Source organism: Netta rufina, assembly GCF_964035555.1.
Source record: "Netta rufina genome assembly, chromosome: 21".
Lineage (NCBI taxonomy): Eukaryota > Metazoa > Chordata > Aves > Anseriformes > Anatidae > Netta > Netta rufina.
The window spans coordinates 6,263,671-6,282,866 of NC_140145.1; the positions used below are offsets into that span (position 1 = coordinate 6,263,671).

The 19,196-nt window shown below is 50.8% G+C and overlaps 3 protein-coding genes and 1 long non-coding RNA gene across 5 annotated transcripts; 2 read left to right on the forward strand and 2 right to left on the reverse strand.

Annotated features, from left to right (window-relative positions):
* Positions 1-1,029: 1,029 nt before the first annotated feature.
* On the forward strand, positions 1,030-5,612 carry SUMF2 (sulfatase modifying factor 2; the record flags this gene model as incomplete). Its single annotated transcript, XM_084299905.1, has 9 exons — positions 1,030-1,087; positions 1,441-1,597; positions 2,460-2,574; positions 3,201-3,245; positions 3,477-3,627; positions 3,891-3,946; positions 4,389-4,473; positions 5,001-5,163; positions 5,507-5,612. 9 exons carry the CDS (start codon positions 1,030-1,032, stop codon positions 5,610-5,612), a joined length of 936 nt encoding a protein of 311 aa, XP_084156031.1.
* A 777-nt stretch (positions 5,613-6,389) lies between these two features.
* On the reverse strand, positions 6,390-12,304 carry PHKG1 (phosphorylase kinase catalytic subunit gamma 1). The gene is made up of 10 exons (XM_084299681.1): positions 12,186-12,304; positions 10,974-11,097; positions 10,372-10,547; positions 9,955-10,009; positions 9,315-9,380; positions 8,956-9,119; positions 8,417-8,507; positions 7,559-7,712; positions 7,353-7,478; positions 6,390-6,710 (listed from the first exon to the last, which is right to left on the reverse strand). Exons 2-10 carry the CDS (start codon positions 11,054-11,056, stop codon positions 6,459-6,461), a joined length of 1,167 nt encoding a protein of 388 aa, XP_084155807.1. The 5' UTR covers positions 11,057-11,097; positions 12,186-12,304; the 3' UTR covers positions 6,390-6,458.
* Positions 12,305-12,441: 137 nt separating this feature from the next.
* On the forward strand, positions 12,442-16,250 carry LOC311217549. Of its 2 annotated transcripts, none has more exons than XR_014619042.1 (3): positions 12,442-12,703; positions 12,781-12,859; positions 15,917-16,250. It is a non-coding gene; the product is annotated as an uncharacterized lncRNA (long non-coding RNA). The 2 variants fall into 2 exon arrangements; XR_014619043.1 differs by lacking the exon at positions 15,917-16,250 and adding an exon at positions 13,238-13,346.
* Positions 13,781-16,403, reverse strand: CHCHD2 (coiled-coil-helix-coiled-coil-helix domain containing 2). The gene is made up of 4 exons (XM_084299682.1): positions 16,269-16,403; positions 15,443-15,689; positions 14,649-14,808; positions 13,781-14,081 (listed from the first exon to the last, which is right to left on the reverse strand). The coding sequence occupies exons 1-4, from the start codon at positions 16,316-16,318 to the stop codon at positions 14,071-14,073; spliced, it is 468 nt and encodes a 155-aa protein (XP_084155808.1). The 5' UTR covers positions 16,319-16,403; the 3' UTR covers positions 13,781-14,070.
* Between the last annotated feature and the right edge of the window lie 2,793 nt (positions 16,404-19,196).

Below are 19,196 nucleotides of genomic sequence, written 5' to 3' on the forward strand. Positions count from 1 at the left end.
GGACACTGCTTTTGGAGGGATGTGGGTTTAAATGGAATTTTTGTGCTACATGACAGAGCTGGATCACAGTTTTGGTCACAAAACTCTTAGTTAATGTGCTCCAGAATGGCTGGGGTCATGTGTTGAGGTGGCATCCTTGCAGTAACACTGGTAGCTTTTTACCATTTTCATGCTGCAGGTAAGTATTCATGGACTGCTAACACTACACCAGATCTAGGTAGAACTCTGGATGAAAACCCCATTGAGAAGGTAATTAATGGGAGAGAAACAGCCTACTGCAGTCCTAAGGTGATTTTGCCAAATCCTCATCATCCTCTTTGTCATTACCAGACAGGAGTATCTGTCAAGTGGGATGCATCTAAAAAGCAAACCTCTTCTGTGTTTGCCAGAAGGAGGAGTGAAGTTGGGTTACGAGGGGATGAATGCAGTGTGTGCACAAGTGTTGAGATCTCTGGTGCTTTCTCAGAGCTGTCACTGGTTCCTTGGGATCTTTGTGGGTGGCTGAAAAGGGGAAACTGCCTGGAATGGCTCCCAGGGCAGGTACCCTGAGGTTGAGGCTGTGTCCTAGAGTAGGCCTGAAAGTGGCAGCTTGCTGTAGAGCTGATAGAGGGCTTATTTCACCCCCCTTTGTCACAGCTGGGTGGCTGGCAAATGAGCACCCTTTTTAAAAACAAAACTTACACGAAAAGCAAGCTGAAATGCTGGTTTTGTCGGTGGCCCTGCTAGTAGGATGCTTTGCATGCGTGGAGGTGAAATTGCAACCTCTATGTGCAATCAACATGGTATGAAAGTATCCCTTATTTTTTTTCCTTCTTTCTGAAAGGAAAAGCATCTGCTCAGTGGGTGCAACAGGTCCGGCATGCAGCGTGCGCAGCAGCGTGCAGGCACAGGGAAGTGCGTCCCCTCCCGGAAACACTTCCCTGAGCCTGGAGCACTTCTGGGTCAAAGCCTTTTGGTTCCGCTGCTGTCTCGCTTTTTCTTTTTGCACTGTACCTGCCGCTGCTGCCGCTTGGCACTGCTCCCGGGGAGATGCGCCTCACGCTTGTAGTGTGTTGCTGCGTGTTGGGCTGCAGCCGATCCCTGCTCGGTGAGTTAGGGAGCTTGTGCTGATCTTGTTTATCTGTCTGCCTCGCAGGGATGCTTTGATATCACTTCGCTGCACAGGTTCCCTTTCTTCAAATGCAGCAATGGATTAGTTTAAGGGGTTTGCTGATTTGTCCTGACAAAAGCTGTTCCTTTCCCAAGAGAAATGCTGAAAGTGAGACCTTAAAATATAGCTTATTTAAAAATACGCATATATATGTGCTAATCGTAGCCACTTATTATCTTGCACCATATTCTCCTGTATATAAAGTGACTTTATGGCAGTTACAGTATCCTGTCCTGTGCACTCATATTTACAAGTTAATGTTCTTGTACTGAATTACTTCACTCTTTTAGCATATGGAAAAGATGAAAACATGGTGCAGCTCCCCGGTGGGACGTTTCAGATGGGATCCAATTCCCCGGAGAACAGAAATGAAGAAGGGCCCGTCAGGGAGGTGACCGTGAAGCCGTTTGCTATTGACAAATACCCTGTCACAAACAGGGATTTCAGGTAAGACAAGGTTTTGGATCCGTTTAGTCTGTGGGGAGCTGCCAGCAGGATGTGGCTCTTGGTGTTGGGTCTTGTGGGGTCTGGAAGCTTCTTCTGGGGTCCGGAAGGCAATGCTTGCTCGCTCCTAGCAGTTCCATTAGCACAAAAAATAGGTCTGTCAGTAAAAAAATCACTTATATGTGCAGGCTGAAGGATCTTACTGCTGTAGCTTGCAAATGTAATGTGCTTCTCTACTGTAACTAATAGGGCTGTACCATTTCAGTTTCCCTTTGTAAATACTGGTTCATTCCTCCATGGACTTTGTAGAAGTTCTCATGCAAAGCACTGGTGAACGTAGTGGGGGAAATGCCTTTACTTGCCCAGCTGAGCCCTTGTTGGTTAAGAAGAGCCATATTTTCCAGACACCAGCAGCTGCCCAGCAGCATGTAGTAAAAATCCATCCTTAAAGCAATGAAGAAATGAATGAGACAGAGGCAGGGGGAGGTTATTCAGCAGCACGTGACATTTATTGCATTTTGTGGGCATTTAACTAATATAGGAGCTGCAGCTTTTAGTGGCAGGGATTTTTAATTGGTGCAATTGCATTTTGTGACAGAGCAGGGTGAAATGTGAGTTCACTTACATAGTGTTAAACCTAACCATCAGACCTGTGAAGGGATTGAAATCTGACCATTTAAATCCTTATCTGTCAAACCCATCGGAGCTGTGCCAGTGAGGAACTGGGACTCCCTGCAGATTGGGGTGTCTTTAGCTCCCGTACGTTTGCATTGGTCTGGGCTTGTTGCATGTGCAGCTCGTGGTATTTGCTGGTGTGAGTTGTGACCTCTCACCCAGATGCCTGAGCATGTTGTGTTTATGCCAGGGAGTTTGTTAGAGAAAAGAAATTCAAAACAGAAGCAGAAGCATTTGGCTGGAGCTTTGTCTTTGAGGATTTCGTATCGGAAGAGATGAAAAAAAAAGTCACCCAAAAACTGGAGGTAAATCTGAATCCCACCTGGAATTTGAGAGGTTTCAGTAGGTGGGTGATGCCCCTGGGGATGACTCAGTAATGATGATGATGGAGGTTCTGCTCATGTTCCTGTCTGACCTCCTTGTTGTAAGCACAAAACCTGTGAGGGCAGAACCTTGCTGATTGCAGTATGTATTGCTTTTCTGCTGAGTAACAGCTACAGCTCAGCCTGGCTTTCCTCAAGGCTTGTTTTGCTTTTGAAACCGAATAGCAGGATTGAGCCTGGGTTGATTTAAGGGCTCTTCTGTTTACATCCTCTCCAAATGCTGCCAAACTTGGCTCTCTAGATCTTCCAGCGAGCTGGGAGAGAGCAAAGTATGTTTCAAATGACTTTATTAATCCAATCTTACAACAGAAAGAATGAATACCACAGACTTCTTGATCTGTTTTTACTTTTAAAAGCAGATTTTCTACTCTGTTGAAAAGCAATATTAAAATGCCTGTGATAACCTGGATCAAACCACAGCATTTAACCATTTCCAGACTAACACATGCTCTGCTTTACACCTAGTGCTGTAGAACAAATTAAGTGTGCATGGTGCTGGGGAGGGGATCACCAGTATAGCTTTAATCTGGTGTAATTTCTTTTCCCAGTCTGCCCCTTGGTGGCTGCCAATTGAGAAGGCTTTCTGGCGACAGGTGAGCAAAAATCAGGCATGGTGAGTCCACTCCCTGCGGGGGCACAGCCAAGCTCTGCTGGGAGCATGCACGTGCTGAGCCTTGCTGACTGAACAGGGGAAAAAAAAACACCTCTGGTTAATTTGTGCAGGGTCCCAACCCTGGTCTGGTCTGTCTTCTATTTCTTTTTTTGTTGTTGTCATTGAAAAACATTTAAATCAGTTAAGATCTGTTCAATCTAATGCTTCCCAGCCTGCAGGTCCTGGCTCCAGCATCAAGGACAGGCTGGATCACCCGGTGCTGCACGTGAGCTGGAACGACGCGCGGGCGTTCTGCGAGTGGAAGGGGAAGAGGCTCCCTGCTGAGGAGGAGTGGGAGTTTGCTGCACGGGGAGGACTGGAGCGTACGTAGGATAGGCTGGGACTTTTTCCCAAACCCACGTAAAGTCATCAAGCAATTTTTATTCTATTAGATCTATGAAGGCTTAGGCATCTCAATACAGAGATGTTTTCACAGGTTACTCTAGGGGGCTGAATGACATTTTTCAGCCTGGGAGTGGAATAAGCAGTGGCTTAAGGAGAAGGACAGTCACAAAATCCTGGTTAAAAATAGTCAATCCAGTGCTGGGCTGACTCGTGGAGTAACTGGTCTCTTCTTCCTTGACAGAAAGGCTGTATCCCTGGGGAAACAAGTTTCAGCCAAACCGTACAAACCTCTGGCAGGTAAGAATCCTACAAATCACCCCATCTCAGCTGAGCTCTTCTGATGGCATTTAACTTGAATGCAGCGTATGTGTAGCTGTCAGAGCGTGCTCCTGGGAAGCAATACAGACCTACCTGCGAGGTCCTGAAGATCAGCTCTGAGGGGTGCTCTGAAATACTGTTAGAGAGAACAGACTCAGCCTAGCTTCCCTGGGAAGCTGGGACTTCAGTTCTCCCCAGAACTCATACATCAAGTTTTTTGAAAAGCATGTGTTTTTTTTCCCATCAGGTGAACTTTAGATGAGTGATTTGCTCTCTTGGACACAAATGCCATATAGAGTTAATTTGCAATGGAGAGTTATTTCCATTATTTGAGTGTAACAAGTTTTTGTTTGTTTGTTTTAGGAAAAAAAGCTTTTCCTCTGCAGTGGCTCTTTACTCAGCGTGATCTTTTTTCACATAGGGCGATTTCCCGAGGGTTGACACAGCGGAAGATGGTTATCACGGGGTGTCACCAGTGGCAGCGTTCTCACCTCAGAACAACTATGGTACGGTGTTCATCCTGGCTGTGCTTTTGGGGTGACATCTGCTTCCTAACATCCATTTAACACTAAGTATAAAATCCCGTAGTTGTAGAAGTTTCAAATGTGAAATGGAATCACATCAGCATCTTGGTGGAATGAGTACAGCAAAAGCATTGACGGTTGCTACCGCAGCTGGCCGATGTACACCTGCTGCACTTCACTGCACCAAACCATCCCTTGATCTTAACCAACAGTTATTTTGCACTGCCGTGTGATTTATCTGAAAATCCCAGGCACACTGGGGGGCAGCAGATGCCATTCCCTCCTGCAGATGGAAAATGATGAGACATTTAAGATGAGAGGTTTGTTGGAGGCCCACCTGCAGTTAGTTAGCAATACAGTAACGAGCTTCTGGTTCCTAGTCTCACTGCTAAACCACACTTTTCCAGTGATGCTTTAAATGTTGCACCCCTTTCCCATACACCAAAGTGTTTTTGCAGCCCCTGCAGATGTGCTCCTGTAATCCTTGTGTAAAACCACTTGTGTCTCAGGGCTCTACGATCTGCTGGGGAACACCTGGGAGTGGACTGCGTCAGAGTACCTGGCACCAGGACGCTCGAGGCAGCGTGCTCAGAAGATGCACGTCCTGAGAGGGGCCTCTTGGATTGACACTGCAGATGGGTCTGCAAATCATAAAGCTCGTGTTACCACCAGGTAGGTCCGTGCAGTGCCCGAGCAATGATTTCTTCCTTGGCAGTGCAAGAAGGGGTGTTATTTTAGAAGATATTTGTTCCTACTCAGTTTTTCTGAGAAGCATTTAGGAAAACACACTGCAGATACTGATAAAATTTTACTGTTGTAAACACATTCCTATTGCTTCTCAATTATTTTATTATTATTTTTTTAATTTCCATCAAGAATTTATTGTTAAATGCTTTTCTAGAAATTATTCAGGTAAGTGGAAGATATCTGTAGCCTGTTACACAGGGTCATATTCAATGATTTAAGCACTAACTATGAAGGATCCCTAACTCTGGATGTCTTTTTTCCTTCTAAGAATGGGGAACACACCAGATTCAGCATCCGATAACCTCAGCTTCCGCTGCGCTGCTGACATCCCAGATCACACCGCTAAGAAGAGCAGGACCAAACCTGAGCTCTGAAGAGGTCACGTGGAAAGACTGTAGACATTTTCTCCTGTGGAGATAAACAGTAATCCCCAGAAATCCCTTTCATTTAACCCAGGCAGTTTTAAAAATTAAAAATAAGTACTTTCAGCACTCATTTCTGTGCAGGGGTGTCTGGGCACTGAGTGGTGATTGGGAATGGCAGGCAGGGTGTTCTGTCTCCGTTGTCCTCTGGGTGTTGTGGACATCACAGCTCTCCTCTTAGCGGGTGTTTCAGACAAGCAGAGGGGTGTACATACGTGACCCCAGTGCTCAGGGCTGCCTCAGAGCTGCTCTCATTCCAGCCCAGCACTGCTGTCTGCCTGCCCAGTGCTCGCTCCCTTCTGTGCCAGGTCCCTGTCAGCCACTGCAGAGGAAGCAGTGGGGACACGTCCCTGGCAGGGTGCCGTACATCAGTGCCCATCTCCCCAGGAAATCCCAGCTCCGTACAGCCCTGAGCCTTCCCAGGGAAAGTGAGGCACCTTTACTGTCCCTTTGTGACAGAGCCACATGTGTCTGTTCCCAAGTGTGTGGAGGACACAAGTCAGTAACCTGGCTTGGATGTTATAACCAGCACACAAGGTCTACAAATGTGCTGCGGGCTGCCTCTGTCCCCCAGCCCCATTTGGTTTCTCCAAAGTGGTCCCTTACAGTGATTTTGGAAGAAACTCAGACTGGAATATACCCCCATGGCAAACCACAGCCTTGACAGCTGTTTGCACATAACTCAAGGCCAGCAGCATTTTTAAGAAAAAGTACAAGAAATCACTGGTGGGTTTTGAAACATTTTATTTGCCTTAACTCTGAGCAAACCCACCAGCTTATGCAGCAGAGGCGCTGTGATCAAAACAGCTCTTCCTCCGCTGCCAGGGTGAGCAAAACGGCCTTGCAGGTGTTCTCGAAGAGAGCGGCTCTGTTCTGCGCCTCCCCCTTCTTCACCCAGTGCCGGTAGGTCCTGAAGGCGCAGGCGTCGATCAGCTTGCGGACGGGCTTCAGGGCGTACGGGTCCCGCACCACCAGCTCCCGTGTCACCGCCTTGACCATGCGGTACTGGTAGTAAATGCGGACGGATGCCAGGACGGTCAGGCAGATCACCTGCAGCACGAGGGGAACAGGCAAATTGCTGATCAGGTCCAAGACAGGGACTGGACTGGGGCTGTGCCCCAAATTGCTGCTATTGCAAAGGGGAGTCAGGAGGGAGCCCAGCTCCTGCACTGTTATTTAGCTCTGTTTGAGTGTTACAAGCTTTCTCCAACTGTTCAGGGCTGACACGGTCTTGATGTTAAGATCACATTTCATCTAATGTCATTTTGGACACTCTTTGCACTACCCTAATATTTACCCTAACATGATAACATAGTCCTAATGATTAGCTATAGGAGAGGGGAAAGAATTGCTCTTTTATCACTCTGCATCATTTGATGCATCTGTATGAAGTCAGGCTCACTGATTTCCCCTTGAAAGTAATTTTTTTGAGGCAGGTTTTTCTCTCTTCTCTTTTTATTTACCCCTCCCTCTGTGAAAAAGCCCTTAGGAAGTACCAGAAAGTGAAACGGTGCTCAGAGAAGCATCTCCAACCTGGCTGCTGTGTCCTGCCAAAGCCTCGGTCCACCAGCCTTGTTGAATGCCCAGTTTCTCCCAGCTTAGCTAGGAAATCCAGCCCACCGCTCACCTCCCCAGCTCTGGCTGTGGGTTGTTGGATGCCCCAGTTCCCAGGTGCACCAGCAGCACCCTCACCTTGAATTTCCTGAAGGGGCTGAAGTGCCGAACCTCTTCCACGTCGTACTGCTGGAAGAAGGGGTGTGCCAGCGCCTCGCTGGCCGTGTACCGCTGCCGGGGGTCCACCACCAGGAACCGGGAGATCTGTGGGAGGGTACCCGATCGACCTGGGGTGTCCCAGACACCTGCTCCCACCCCAGGTTTTCCTGTCCCTGAGCACCCACCAGGTCCTTGACGGTGTCAGAGCGGTCGTCCCACTCTGGGGAGCCGAACTGGTAGTCCCCGTTCATGATCATCCGCAGCATCAGCATCTGCTTGCGGTGCCAGAAGGGAGGCGAGCCGGCCAGCAGGGTGTACATGATCACCCCGGTGCTCCACCTGCGGGGACCCAGGGGGACACACCAGCCTCAGCAGCCTGGAAAACCAGGAGGAAACTGCTCTGCTTGGTTCTGACGAGGGGGCTGAGCTTGCTGCTGGGGCTCGTTAGCCCTAATGGGTCACAGGGAGCAGCGGGTTTTTGAGTCATGCAGATGGTGGTGGTGTGGGGCTGCTCTCCTGATGCTGCAGGAGGAAGCTGAGTTGGAGGCATGCACCTTACTTGGTTTTTGTTTTAGGGAAGGGACCTGGAGGTGCCAGCAAGGCTGGAGGTGCCCGGGCAGTTTTGGCTCAGGCTGTGGCACACAAAATGTCCTGCCATGGGGTGTGATGGAGGTAGCTAAACTGAAAGGAGGCTGAAATGCCCCTGTGTGTCTCAGGAGGTTGGTTGCAGCTCTGACCACTGCAGACCTGAGCCCAAAGGCACCAGAGTGGGTGGCAAAGCCCCTGCTGGGCTCCAGCAGCTCTGGGCTCTTCCCCTGGGGACACAGGCACAGCTAGAGGCTGCTGCTCCCACAGCTCCCTGCTCGCCAGCCCAGCCCCTTGCAACCCCGTGGTTTTTTAGGTGCATCGTTCAGCTCCTCACAAACCCTACAGCTGGTCCCCAGCCACTGACCAGCAAGGAGCAGCTCCTGCTGTGCCCTAAACTACGATCACTTCAGAAGCACCCCAGGGGCTGAGGGCAGGAGGGCAGGCATCTCACTCACATGTCCACTTCCTTCCCATAGCCCTGGTGCTCATCATCCATGGAGCACTGCAGGATTTCGGGGGCTAGGTAGCCGGGTGTGCCACAGATTTCTGCAAAACAGGGGAGAGCATCCCCTTAGCAACCCACAGACAACGAGGGGTGTCTGGATCCGGGTGGAATCGTTGCAGTGATGGTAGCAACTGCATCTCGTGTGCACCTTGCTGGTGACTTTTCTTGGTGAATTATAATGAATTATGAAATGCGAGTGAGGAGAGCAGTGGGTGTGCTGGTGGGTGATGCCCGTTGTTGGATGCTTGATTCTTTGCAGGGCAGGAGAGGGGAAAACCTTAATGAATGGGGTGATGTGGGTCAACTGGACAACAGAAAAAAGAAGTGGAAAAATTGGATGGTTTTCCTAAGGGGCAGGAACATGGTCATTGAAAAGAGTGAGAACTGGAGTCACTGGGGCTGGAGGGGCTCCACCAGCTCACCGCAGGCACTATGTTAATGGGGTGGCTGGGCCAGCCCAGCATCGCACCCACCTCACCATATGCCTACCTTTGAGCTTCTCATTCTCACGCAGCTGGCAGGAGAAGCCGAAGTCCGTCAGCTTAATGTTCATGTCATCGTCCAGGAGGATGTTCTCCGGCTTCAGGTCGCGGTGGACGATGTCGATGGAGTGGAGGTACTGGATCACTTCCAGCAGCGCGCGCATGATCTTCCTGGGGACGGGTGACAGCACCTCTGCTAACCCCAGTGCCCCTCAGCACCCGGGGATGCGGCCAGGGACCAAAGACCTCAACACCCAGGTGTGGGGACACAGCCTGGGGGGGTATTTTGCTCGTGGGTGCTGCGCCCACTGCAAGGTTCTCCTTTGAACCTGTGCTCTGCTTTTGCAGTGCGGTTTTCAGCCTTACCTGGTTTCCTTCTCGCTTAAGGTGACTTTCTCAGTGAGGTAGTCGAAGAGCTCCCCTCTCTTCATCCTGTGTGTGGGAGGGAAAAACAGACCCAAACCCCTGGGGAGGACTGCCTGGGGCTTGTTGCCCTGTAACAGCCCCAGGGCACCCACTGCACAAAATGACAAGCTGACACATTAATAAAAAGGGTTAAAAAGGACTAGATATTGTCACAAAATGCCAAGCAGGAGGAGGAAATACTGCGCCCAGAGCAGGCAGGCTTTGGGCAGGACAAGACAGGGCTCTCCTGGTGCCAGCTCACTCTGACATCCATCGCACCGCCCCGCTGTCATGAGCCGTGGCGTCACACGAGCCCTGGTCCTGCTGGGCATATAAATAACCTCCAGGGACGCCTGAGGGCTCCCACCAAAGGTTACAGAGAAACCTGAGCTGCTGACGGAGGGGAAACGGGGGCAAGGCTGAAGTGAGCCGGCTCTTTTCTACCTGACATGAGCCCTGGTCGCGCCCCCGCTTTACCCTGTCTGGGTTATAAGGTGCTGGGGAGAATTTAGGTTGGTGGCTGTTTGCAGGGTGAAAATGAGGAGAAATGGGGGCAGCTGGGGCTCAGGGAGCTGGCGGTGCTGGGCGAGCGGGTACTTACAGGTCAAACACCAAGAAGAAGAAGGTGCTGGATTCGTAGCTGTCCTTCAGCTGGACTGCAATGAAAGACGGGGGCTGTGAGCACAGTGCGGTATGTTCCTTGCCACATACCCCATGTATAGCATCTTCCTTTCCAATTACGGGCTAAAAATTGCTGATCTAATTGGTAATTAAGTTAATGAGGTGATCTTTGTTAATGTTTTGAGGGGGAGAGCAGGAGAGAGATAGCCGGGGTGGCCTGGGCACTGCTGGCACGTGTGTGCAAAGGTTGAGCAAAGGTTGCTCAGAGCAGGTGCCCTATGTCCTGCTAGGACCATGGGGCCTTTGGAGGTTTGATTTCTGGGGATTTCATCCCCAAACCCTTCCTGGGAACACCCTGAAGAATAAATGAAGCAAAAACAACTCTTCCTCAACTCACTGACGTTGGGGTGGCCTGAGACTTTCCGGAGGATGTCGATCTCCTTGGCGGTGGCTTCCCGCAGCTCCTGCACCTCCTTGGGGGTTATGTTGCCCGCAGTGATGTCGATGATCTTCACAGCATACTCCTGCCTCGTGGCTTTGTGAATGCACCGACGGACGACGCTGCTCACCCCCCTGCCAGGAACAACACGGGAAAGACGGGGTGCTTTCTGTTCCCCATTAGCACGCTGAGATGTTGCGAGGTCAGGCTCAAATTGCTTTCTAATTACTAATTGTCAGGGGGATGGTGTAAGCATGGCCTGGGCTCCCACCACCCTGGGGATGTGATGCTGCTCCCAGAAAGGGTCCTGAGCTGGGGCAGTGTCTGCTTCCTCCTGCCCATCCCAACTCTGGGGATGCACCACAGTGTTTCCTTCACAAATGCATCTCACTCTGTTATGCCATCCTCGTGGGACAGATTTTGAGCTGATGCAAAACGTTTCTTTGCTATTTTTAACCCTGTGATTCCACGGGCCCTGTTCGGATCAGGTTCCTGTGGGACGGTGCTGCTAGTGGGTACTGGAAGGGGCAAAACAGCAATTTGCTAAAACCAAGCTTTACCTGCCCAAAACCTCCTTCGGCTCATATTTTTCATAAAACTCCTTGGACGAGCTCCAGTCGGGGAGGTCTTCCTCCTTCGTCATGGCTGGCTCCCGCCTGGTGCTCGCTCACGGGCAGGAAGGGGCTGCAAGGAGAAAAGAGCTCAGCCATGTGCTGCTGGGGCACTGCAGCCGGCATGCGACTGCGAGGTCCAAAGGTCCCCAACAGCAGCATTCACCCAAAAAAAAAAAAAAAGCACAATATCACAACCCAAAGACCCCACAAAGCCTTGAAGTCTACCTCTTCTCCACTCACTTCTCATAATTTCAAATACTTTTTTTTTTCCTACCCCACCCTGATTAGTTCTGACCTGATGCTGTCCCAAAGGCTTTGGCTGAGGAAAAGTATGAAAAAAAAGATGTTAAAAGGGAAAGGATTGAGGAGGGGAGGGGGATAATACGGGACAATGGGGCAGGGTGGGACTGCTGTGGGGTCAGCCGGGGCTGAGCTGCAGGGCAGGTAGTACAGTGCATGTGTACACCCAAAATCTCCTGAAAGGCTGCTGCCCTTGGTTTTTGGTGTTGGCTTTTACAGAATACACAACCGCTTGTCCCGAGCCCTAATTTTCACCGGCTTCTCTTTGTAAGCACCGGGAGCAGGACGTCCTCAGCTCGTTCCTGCTTTTTGTGAATGCCAGCGGGGAAAGCACGGGCTGAGGGGTTACCGCCAGGCCCAAGGCTTCCAGCCCCAGTACTGTGGGTTCTCCTCTGCCCTTTGCTCTGACACAAGCCCTACAAGCAGGACTGGCCCCCATCTCAGGGCAGTTCGATCCCATTACCAAACCGTGTCCGTCCTGACCCCATTACGGAGGGTTGGCGCTGTCCGGTCCCTGAGCCTGCTGTCAGCGCTGGTGTGGAATCTAACAGAGCTTTAATGAAAATTAATGGAATACATAAACCTATAAACGCCCTACATGGAATTCATAAAGCTCAGCAACGCCGCCACGGCTTATAAACGCCGGCAGGGCCCTGGGTGAAGGAAGGGGGGGGTCCCTGCGGCACCAACGCGGCGGAGGAGCGGGGGGGGGCACGGCCGGCGCTGCCTCCTCCCGGGGGGGTTATGGGGACAGGAGCAGGGGGGTCCCGAAGCACCAGCAGCGGGATTGGGGCCGGGCGAGCGCCCCAACCCCATAAACACACCCCATAAACAGCCCCCCCCCCCTTCCCCCGTTACCTCCTCGCCGGCCGCCTCAGCCGAGCGCCATCGGGGCGGAAATGGAGCGGGGCCGGCGGGAGGCGGCGGGGGGCCGGGCCGGGCCGAGCCGGGCCAAAAATAACGCCCTGGGAGGCTCGGCACGGGGGGGGAGGCCGTGATCAGAGCTGGGGGGGAACCGGGGAAAGGCTCCGAGCTGAGGGGAGCCCGGGGAGGCCCCGCGCTGAGGCGGCGAGGAGCAGGGGAAGAGCGCTGAGGGGAGCCCGGCTGGGGTCGGGCTGTGGCTGAGGGGGGCACCGGGGGGGTCTCCGAGGTATCCCCCCGAGCCACACCGCGCTGATTGCCCTCAAAAAGGCTCGAATGGGGTCCGGAGAGGGCTCTGCTTTTCCCAAAGCCCCGAGCGCATCTCCCTGCCTACCCGGCGCTACCTCACTCTGAGGCCCGAAGTGTTTTCGCCTTCTTTTTTATCAGTATGGTGAGAAACGCGACCGAAATGTGAGATTTGGTATCAGAAGCGCAGCTTGTGTCCCCTGGAAAAGGTATTTCTGTCCTTGTCCCCCACCTTTGAGGCGGCCCCTCCCCGTTCTGAAGGCTAATTTTATCTTTTCACTTCCAGGAACCGCAGATGAGAGACGGGAGGCTCTTGGGAACAGGCAGAATACACAACAGCACAGAAGCAGCTCAGCAAAAATCAGGTAATGCTATGGCTTTTTAAAAAGAATCGCACCTTTCAGTACAGCCTTATTCCACCCCACACACTCCCCTTCTGAGAATGCACCATCCTGGTTCCCGTAGTGCTCGAGACATGTGCAGGGTTCACAACACAGCTCAGTGGCACGTGATGACAAGCTGAAGTGCAGGAGGGTATTTACACTGCATGCTCTGGGTGTTTTAGCAGGACATGAACTGGCTACTCCCTCTGAGAGAGAAAGGCTTTGCCCCCTCAGGCACATCAGTAATTTTTAAAGAGAGATTTTTCTTCCACATGGCACCACCAGCTTTGTTACTTCTCTAAACCAGTTGTGAGATGTCACATCACCCTTGCTCAACTTGGCCCCATTCTTGCATTTCAGTTCAAGACTCCCAAGATGAGGAAGAAAAACCCACAGCCTCTGCTTACATTATTGGGGACTACAAGTCTAATAACTTAAGACAGTAATACATCATTTTAAAAGAATAGAACTGCTTGGCATTGTATAGGCTTGCTCATGTAATGGACTACCACAGATTTTCTCTGAGTAAAGGTGTTTCTCAGCCCCCTGAATGCGAACATAAAAATTGTATTTACAGGTACGATAGGATGCTGAGTTTTAAGGGAATTGAGACCTGCTGTATGCAGAATATTGTGGCCAGCCATTGCCTTCCTTGTCACTACATGTTGTGATGAGCAGAAGCTGCCCGTGGGGCTCAAATGCTCAAGTATGAGGTGTCTGGCAAGCACAGCTAACCACAGAACCAAAGGGTGTTCCTGGACTCCTGGAGCTCCAGCCCTTCAGGCACCTTTCCTGTCCAGTGCACCTGGTGAGCAGCCTGATCCTGCTAACTTCAGTTCTTGCCTGCTTACTCTTAAAATTCAACTCCTACCCCACATTCCAAAATCCACTAGAGCACAGGACTTCTAGAGAGAAGTTCTATTGGTTCACTTACATTCAACACAACAATCAACAGAACAGTTGACCCCCATTAGTTCATTCCACTTTATTCTTAATTTTTCCATGTTGTGCTAAATTAATTTGCAGTTTAAGTTGTATCACACATAGAGGCTATGGCAGAAATCAAGCCACAAGGACAACAGTGTGAATATACGAACTAACAAAATATCAGACAGCTTTAGACTATTACTGAAGCTTTTTCATTCATAGGTCAGTTCTTGTAAGATGGTCTTCAGCAACCTTGTTCTGGAGGCTTAAGCTAAACCTGTAAGATAAGAAGTTGCACAGTTAATCACATCAAGTTTTAGATCCCTAAGCTGCAGGTCCCTTACTATGAAGTAACCATATACGTGTCCCAGCAAACACTGAGGGGTGATAAGGAATGTGTTGAAGGGAAGGCTTCAGCAGTCCACCCAGCCACATGTGCTTGGCAGTCTTCTTTCTGTCCACCCACATTAGAATGGTTTGTTAATTGTGCCCAAGACACCTGCTACAGGCCAGCAGCACTCCTAAGTAGCAAACTGGCAATGCTACGCTGCTTCTCGAAGCACGCTGCCACCCCTCTCCCAAATTATTTGCTTCCATTAATTTAGCATGAAAGCATCAGGAATTCGTGCAATCTCCACCCCACCACCTCCAGCTATATGTACTGGATTGAAACAGGAAAGCCAACAGAACCACGACTCCCTTTAACCAACTTCTGCTTGCAGCTTTGTACCAATCCCTATTCTTTATAGAATAGAAAAAAATATAGGAAAAAAAAAAAAACAGGGCATTGTACCCACACAATGACTGCAGCAATCAGCTCCTTTAGTCTGCTACCACTGCTTACCATTAGCAAACCTGCACTGCTTCAGTACTTCACTGAAGCCCTCGCACAGCTTGAGGTCGGTCTGGTTCTGCGCACACTCCAGGAATTGTTTCATTTCATACTGGCAAGGAGCAAACTGCTGCTGCTGCTGCTGGTAGGCAGGTTGAGCTGCCTGGGGTTCCTGAAATGGCAGACACCCCTGTGAGCACCTTTTCAACAGCTCCAGCCCATGAAACCACACCCCCTCAGTACTGATCACTGTGTATTTCTTCCCTGCATTTCTGTCAAAATATATTACTTTTTAAATGGAAAACAAATACTGGGTTGAAGTACAAAGTTTCCAGTGGTGACAGCAGACATTCTGAACAGTTTTGTAAATTATAAACACCTAAGTAACTTTGTACAGCATCTAGGCAAGGCAACAGCATTTATTATGTTTGAGCAGCACAAAATGTGACTTCAGGACACCGATCTTGCAATAGATCTTATCATCAGCAGACTGGGCACATGGAAGTCCCCTGAGTCACAAGGGTACTAGAGCAGGGAACAACACCCGTATACCAGAATATACGTAGGAAACAACCCCCGATGCCAAAGGCACACATCACTCGTGTCCCTTTGAACTATTTTTAAGATAAACAAACACGATGACTGTGGAGGTAAACTTGGAAACTGAGTCAGTAAAGTTACCTTTGTTTCCCCGGCCAGAACTCATGCATCTTTCATTGTATAACAATCACTTCAGCCTACACCTAGCCGGCCTCTCAAATTAACCACACCTCAACGAGCTAGCATCCAGCTGTGCTTCCCCTTACCTGATAAGTGATATCAGGCCTCGCAGCTTCCGAGCTGCTTCCCCCGCCAAACCCTCCTGTGAGCGCATGGCCGATGGTGTGGCCCACGGCAGAGCCCACAGCAACCCCCGCTGCGGTCGTGGCCATCTGTGCCATCAGGCCAGGCTGCTTCGGCGCAGGAGCACCCACGGCGGAGGCCGGCGCTGCCGCTGGCACTGGGGCCCGAGCAGCCGGTGCTGGCGGTGCTGCTCTCATTTGTGGCGCCCGGCTGCAAGGACACAAAGAGAAAAAAAAAAAAAAAAAAACACAAATCATTGCCTAAACCCCAAACAAGCCAAGGCCCTCTGCCTGCTGGCGATTCCTCTTGTGTAACGCTGCACGTGGATGGCACAGACTCGGTGTTCCGGGGAACCATTTGTGCACAGCAGGGTGAGGCTGGCAGCCTTATTTTTATTTAGTTTTCAATTGTATTTTGTTTGTTTGTTTTTTCTCCAGTTTTCACACCCCGCATCCTAAGGGACCGAGGCTGGCGGCCTTATTTCTAGGTTTTAAGACCAGGAGCACCCAAGGGACCGCGAGAGTTCACGGGAAGCGAGACAGGGCCGGGAAGGGGCGGCTTAAAGCAGGCCTCAGAGCCTGGGGGAGCCCCCTAATGGGGGGCGACCCCTGATGGGGGGAACCCTCCGACCCCACACAGCCCCGGTTCCGCCCCCCCACACCCCACAAACCCCCGTTTTCCCCTCAAACCCCCCTCCCCAACCCCATAAAGCCCCACTGTCCCCGGACGGGGCCTGGAAGGGCGAGAAGGGCTGGGGAAGGGGAGGCCGCGCAACCCGGCCGCCCTCACCTGGCGGGCGGCGCCACGCGGGACGTGCGGCTGCGGCCTCCTCGCGGCATGGCGGCGGGGAGCGAACTGCGGGGCTGCCCCTCAAGGTCACCCGACACCCGCCGGGCGTGATGACGTCAACGCCGCGACGTCGTGGGGGGGGGGCGGGGCCTACGAAAGCCACGCCCCCCTGTCCCCCTCAGTCGTCCTCAGTCCCCCTCAAGCCCCCCTCAAGCCCCCCTTAAGCCCCCTCAAGCCCCCATTAAGACCCCTCAGCCCCCCTCAGCCCCATTAAGACCCCTCAGTCCCCCTCAAGCCCCCCACAGCCCCCTCAAGCCCCCCCAAGCCCCCCTTAAGCCCCCTCAGTCCCCTTAAGCCCCCTCAGCCCCATTAAGACCCCTCAGCCCCCTTAAGCCCCCCTCAGTCCCCCTCAAGCCCCCCACAGCCCCCTTAAGCCCCCCTCAGTCCCCCTCAGCCCCCATCCCTCCTTCTTGCCTCCAAGGGGTCGCCACCACCCCGAAACCTCCCTGCTAGAGGCTCTTTGGGGTTCCTGGGGTGAGGAGGAGGCTGGGGGTGCCCAGGGGTTTGGTGCTGAGGCGCCCCCTGACCACCTTCCCAGGGGTGTCTTGCCCTTGTGGCGCCGTAATAAAGGGGTAAAGGGCTTGAGGTGAAGCATGGGATGTGTCATGATGGTACCACAGGCACTGGGTGTCCCGCCACGGAATGTGGCTCAGTCACAGGGCATCTGGTGGCTGCTTCTAAAAGTAAAAAATAAAAATAAAAAAATTGGGAGTGTGGAGCCCGGTGGTGAAATTGGCCTGAAAAGGCTGCTGTGGCACAGCCTGGGATGGGGGGCACAGCAAAAAGAGCAACTGGGACAGAGTAAATGCCTTCCACCGCTTAGCCATAAGACAAAATCGGAGGTGTTATAAGAAAACCAAAGGCACAGCCCCTACTCCAGTAAATGGAGGGAGATCTTTACACAAAACACAAATGATTTTTGGATTCTGCTGTGAATAATTAACCTTAGTAGAGCCTTAGAAAAGTATGAATTATTTATTAAGGATAATGAGAAAGGCACAGTTATTCCATAGGAATATAATTAAAATCCAGTCCCTACAGCTTACTACCTCAGTACAGATAGACCAGCTGTTGCACTGAAACCTGCTCTCTATTAATGCAGTTAGCAGACTAGTCATTTGTATTTTCTTTATTTTCTTAATGTCTAAAACCCACTGAAAATAATGAAAGGCATCCAGATGACTAACATGCATGGGATTAGACCTAATGAGTAAATAAACTCTCAGATGCAATAGAAAGGGAAATTTAAAGCAACTCATTTTCCCATTGTAAGCAAGCACCCTTCATTATAGCTATAGTAATATGCACAATTCATCCACGAAATGCAACCGTCACTCAGTAATATCATCACTTCACTATCATGACATTAAAAAATGGCTTGTTCACCATTTCTGCAGTTGTGTAAGGGTGGTGGCTACCCGAGAGCAGTCATTTCAACATCTTGTATGTATGGGGATGTAACTGTTGCCTGATGACAACGACTGCACCTGATGTAGGCAGCATAAATGTTGGCTTATACACCAACAGTAATCCAAAGCACAGCTTCCATCAGAAAAGCAGTTGCTATAAACGTGAAAATCATTAGGAGATAAATATAAGCAGTACACCATGATTCAGAGCAGCAGCGTCTACGTAAGCCCAGACTGTAGGCATTACTGCAGGAGCTGATCCACAACAGCTCCTCTCTCTTTCCCTTATTCTTGGCCTCCTTCCATTTCGTCTGCTTTCTAAGCAGCTCTGGGGTTTGGGTTTTGTCAAATGCCTGTGCAGCGTTATGGGACTTGCACTCCAGGCAAAGAGCAAGTAATTCACTTCAGCTTTGGCACTTTCTCTCCAGCAGCTGGCCTGGGACTCCTGCAAACAGCTCACAGTTCTGCCCTGCTCTTGCTGATGTCCAGGGGGCTCCTAGCCCTCGGTATCCGATGGTGCTCGTGCAGAAAAAGCTTTGACTAGACCTTGTCTTTTTTAAGGGCTAAACTATAGGTATGTGAGATTATGTTATTTCTTCTTCTGCAACTTTAGTACATCTGTTGTTCTTTATGTTGCTCTTTCTGTCTCAAACACCTCCACACTCTTCCCCTTGCCCCTCTGTCCTTGTTTATATTAATAGCAGAAGACACAAGAGAGAGCAGATCATTTACTTTATAAACTAGTTAGGGTTCAAACAGCTCTTTTAAATTGGTTTTCTCAAATATTTTTAATGAATATCTTTCAATTTCCCATTTTGGTGGCAGAGAGATTCCTGCTTTACACTGAAGTCATTTTGCAACACATTTCTCTTTGAATTAGCTTTGTTTTGCAGAACAATGAAGGCATGAATGGCAGGATTAATGGGATGAATGCTGCCATTGTGCTGTACCATCCTGCCTTCCTTGGGAAAACTTTGGAGGTTCCTTTTGTACAGACCCACTCCTCCATCTGCTAACAGGTGGCAGAATGTGGAAGGGAAGGAGAACCAGAGGGCTGTGGCCATCCTCCAAGGCAAGCAAGAGCAGCATTTGTGGTGGGTGCCTACAGTGGGCAAAACCCAATGTATTTTCAGCTGCTAGGTGGGTTGTGCATCTGCAGACTGGAGATGTGGGCCAGTTTCCCAAACTCCAACTGGACCAGTGCTGGGGCAGCTTTTGACAGAAGCCCGTGGGGTAACTGAGAGGAGATGTGGCCTTGGTGGTTGCCTTTTACCAGGGTTATGTGTGGGTACACTGTGAATGCCATCAGCAACCTACAAGGACATTGAGACCATGGAGAGTGTCCAGAGAAGGGCTACGAGGCTGGGGAAGGTTCTGGGACACAAGTCCTGTGAGGAGTGGCTGAGGGAGCTGGGGGTGTTTGGTCTGGAGAAGAGGAGGCTCAGAGCAGACCTCATTG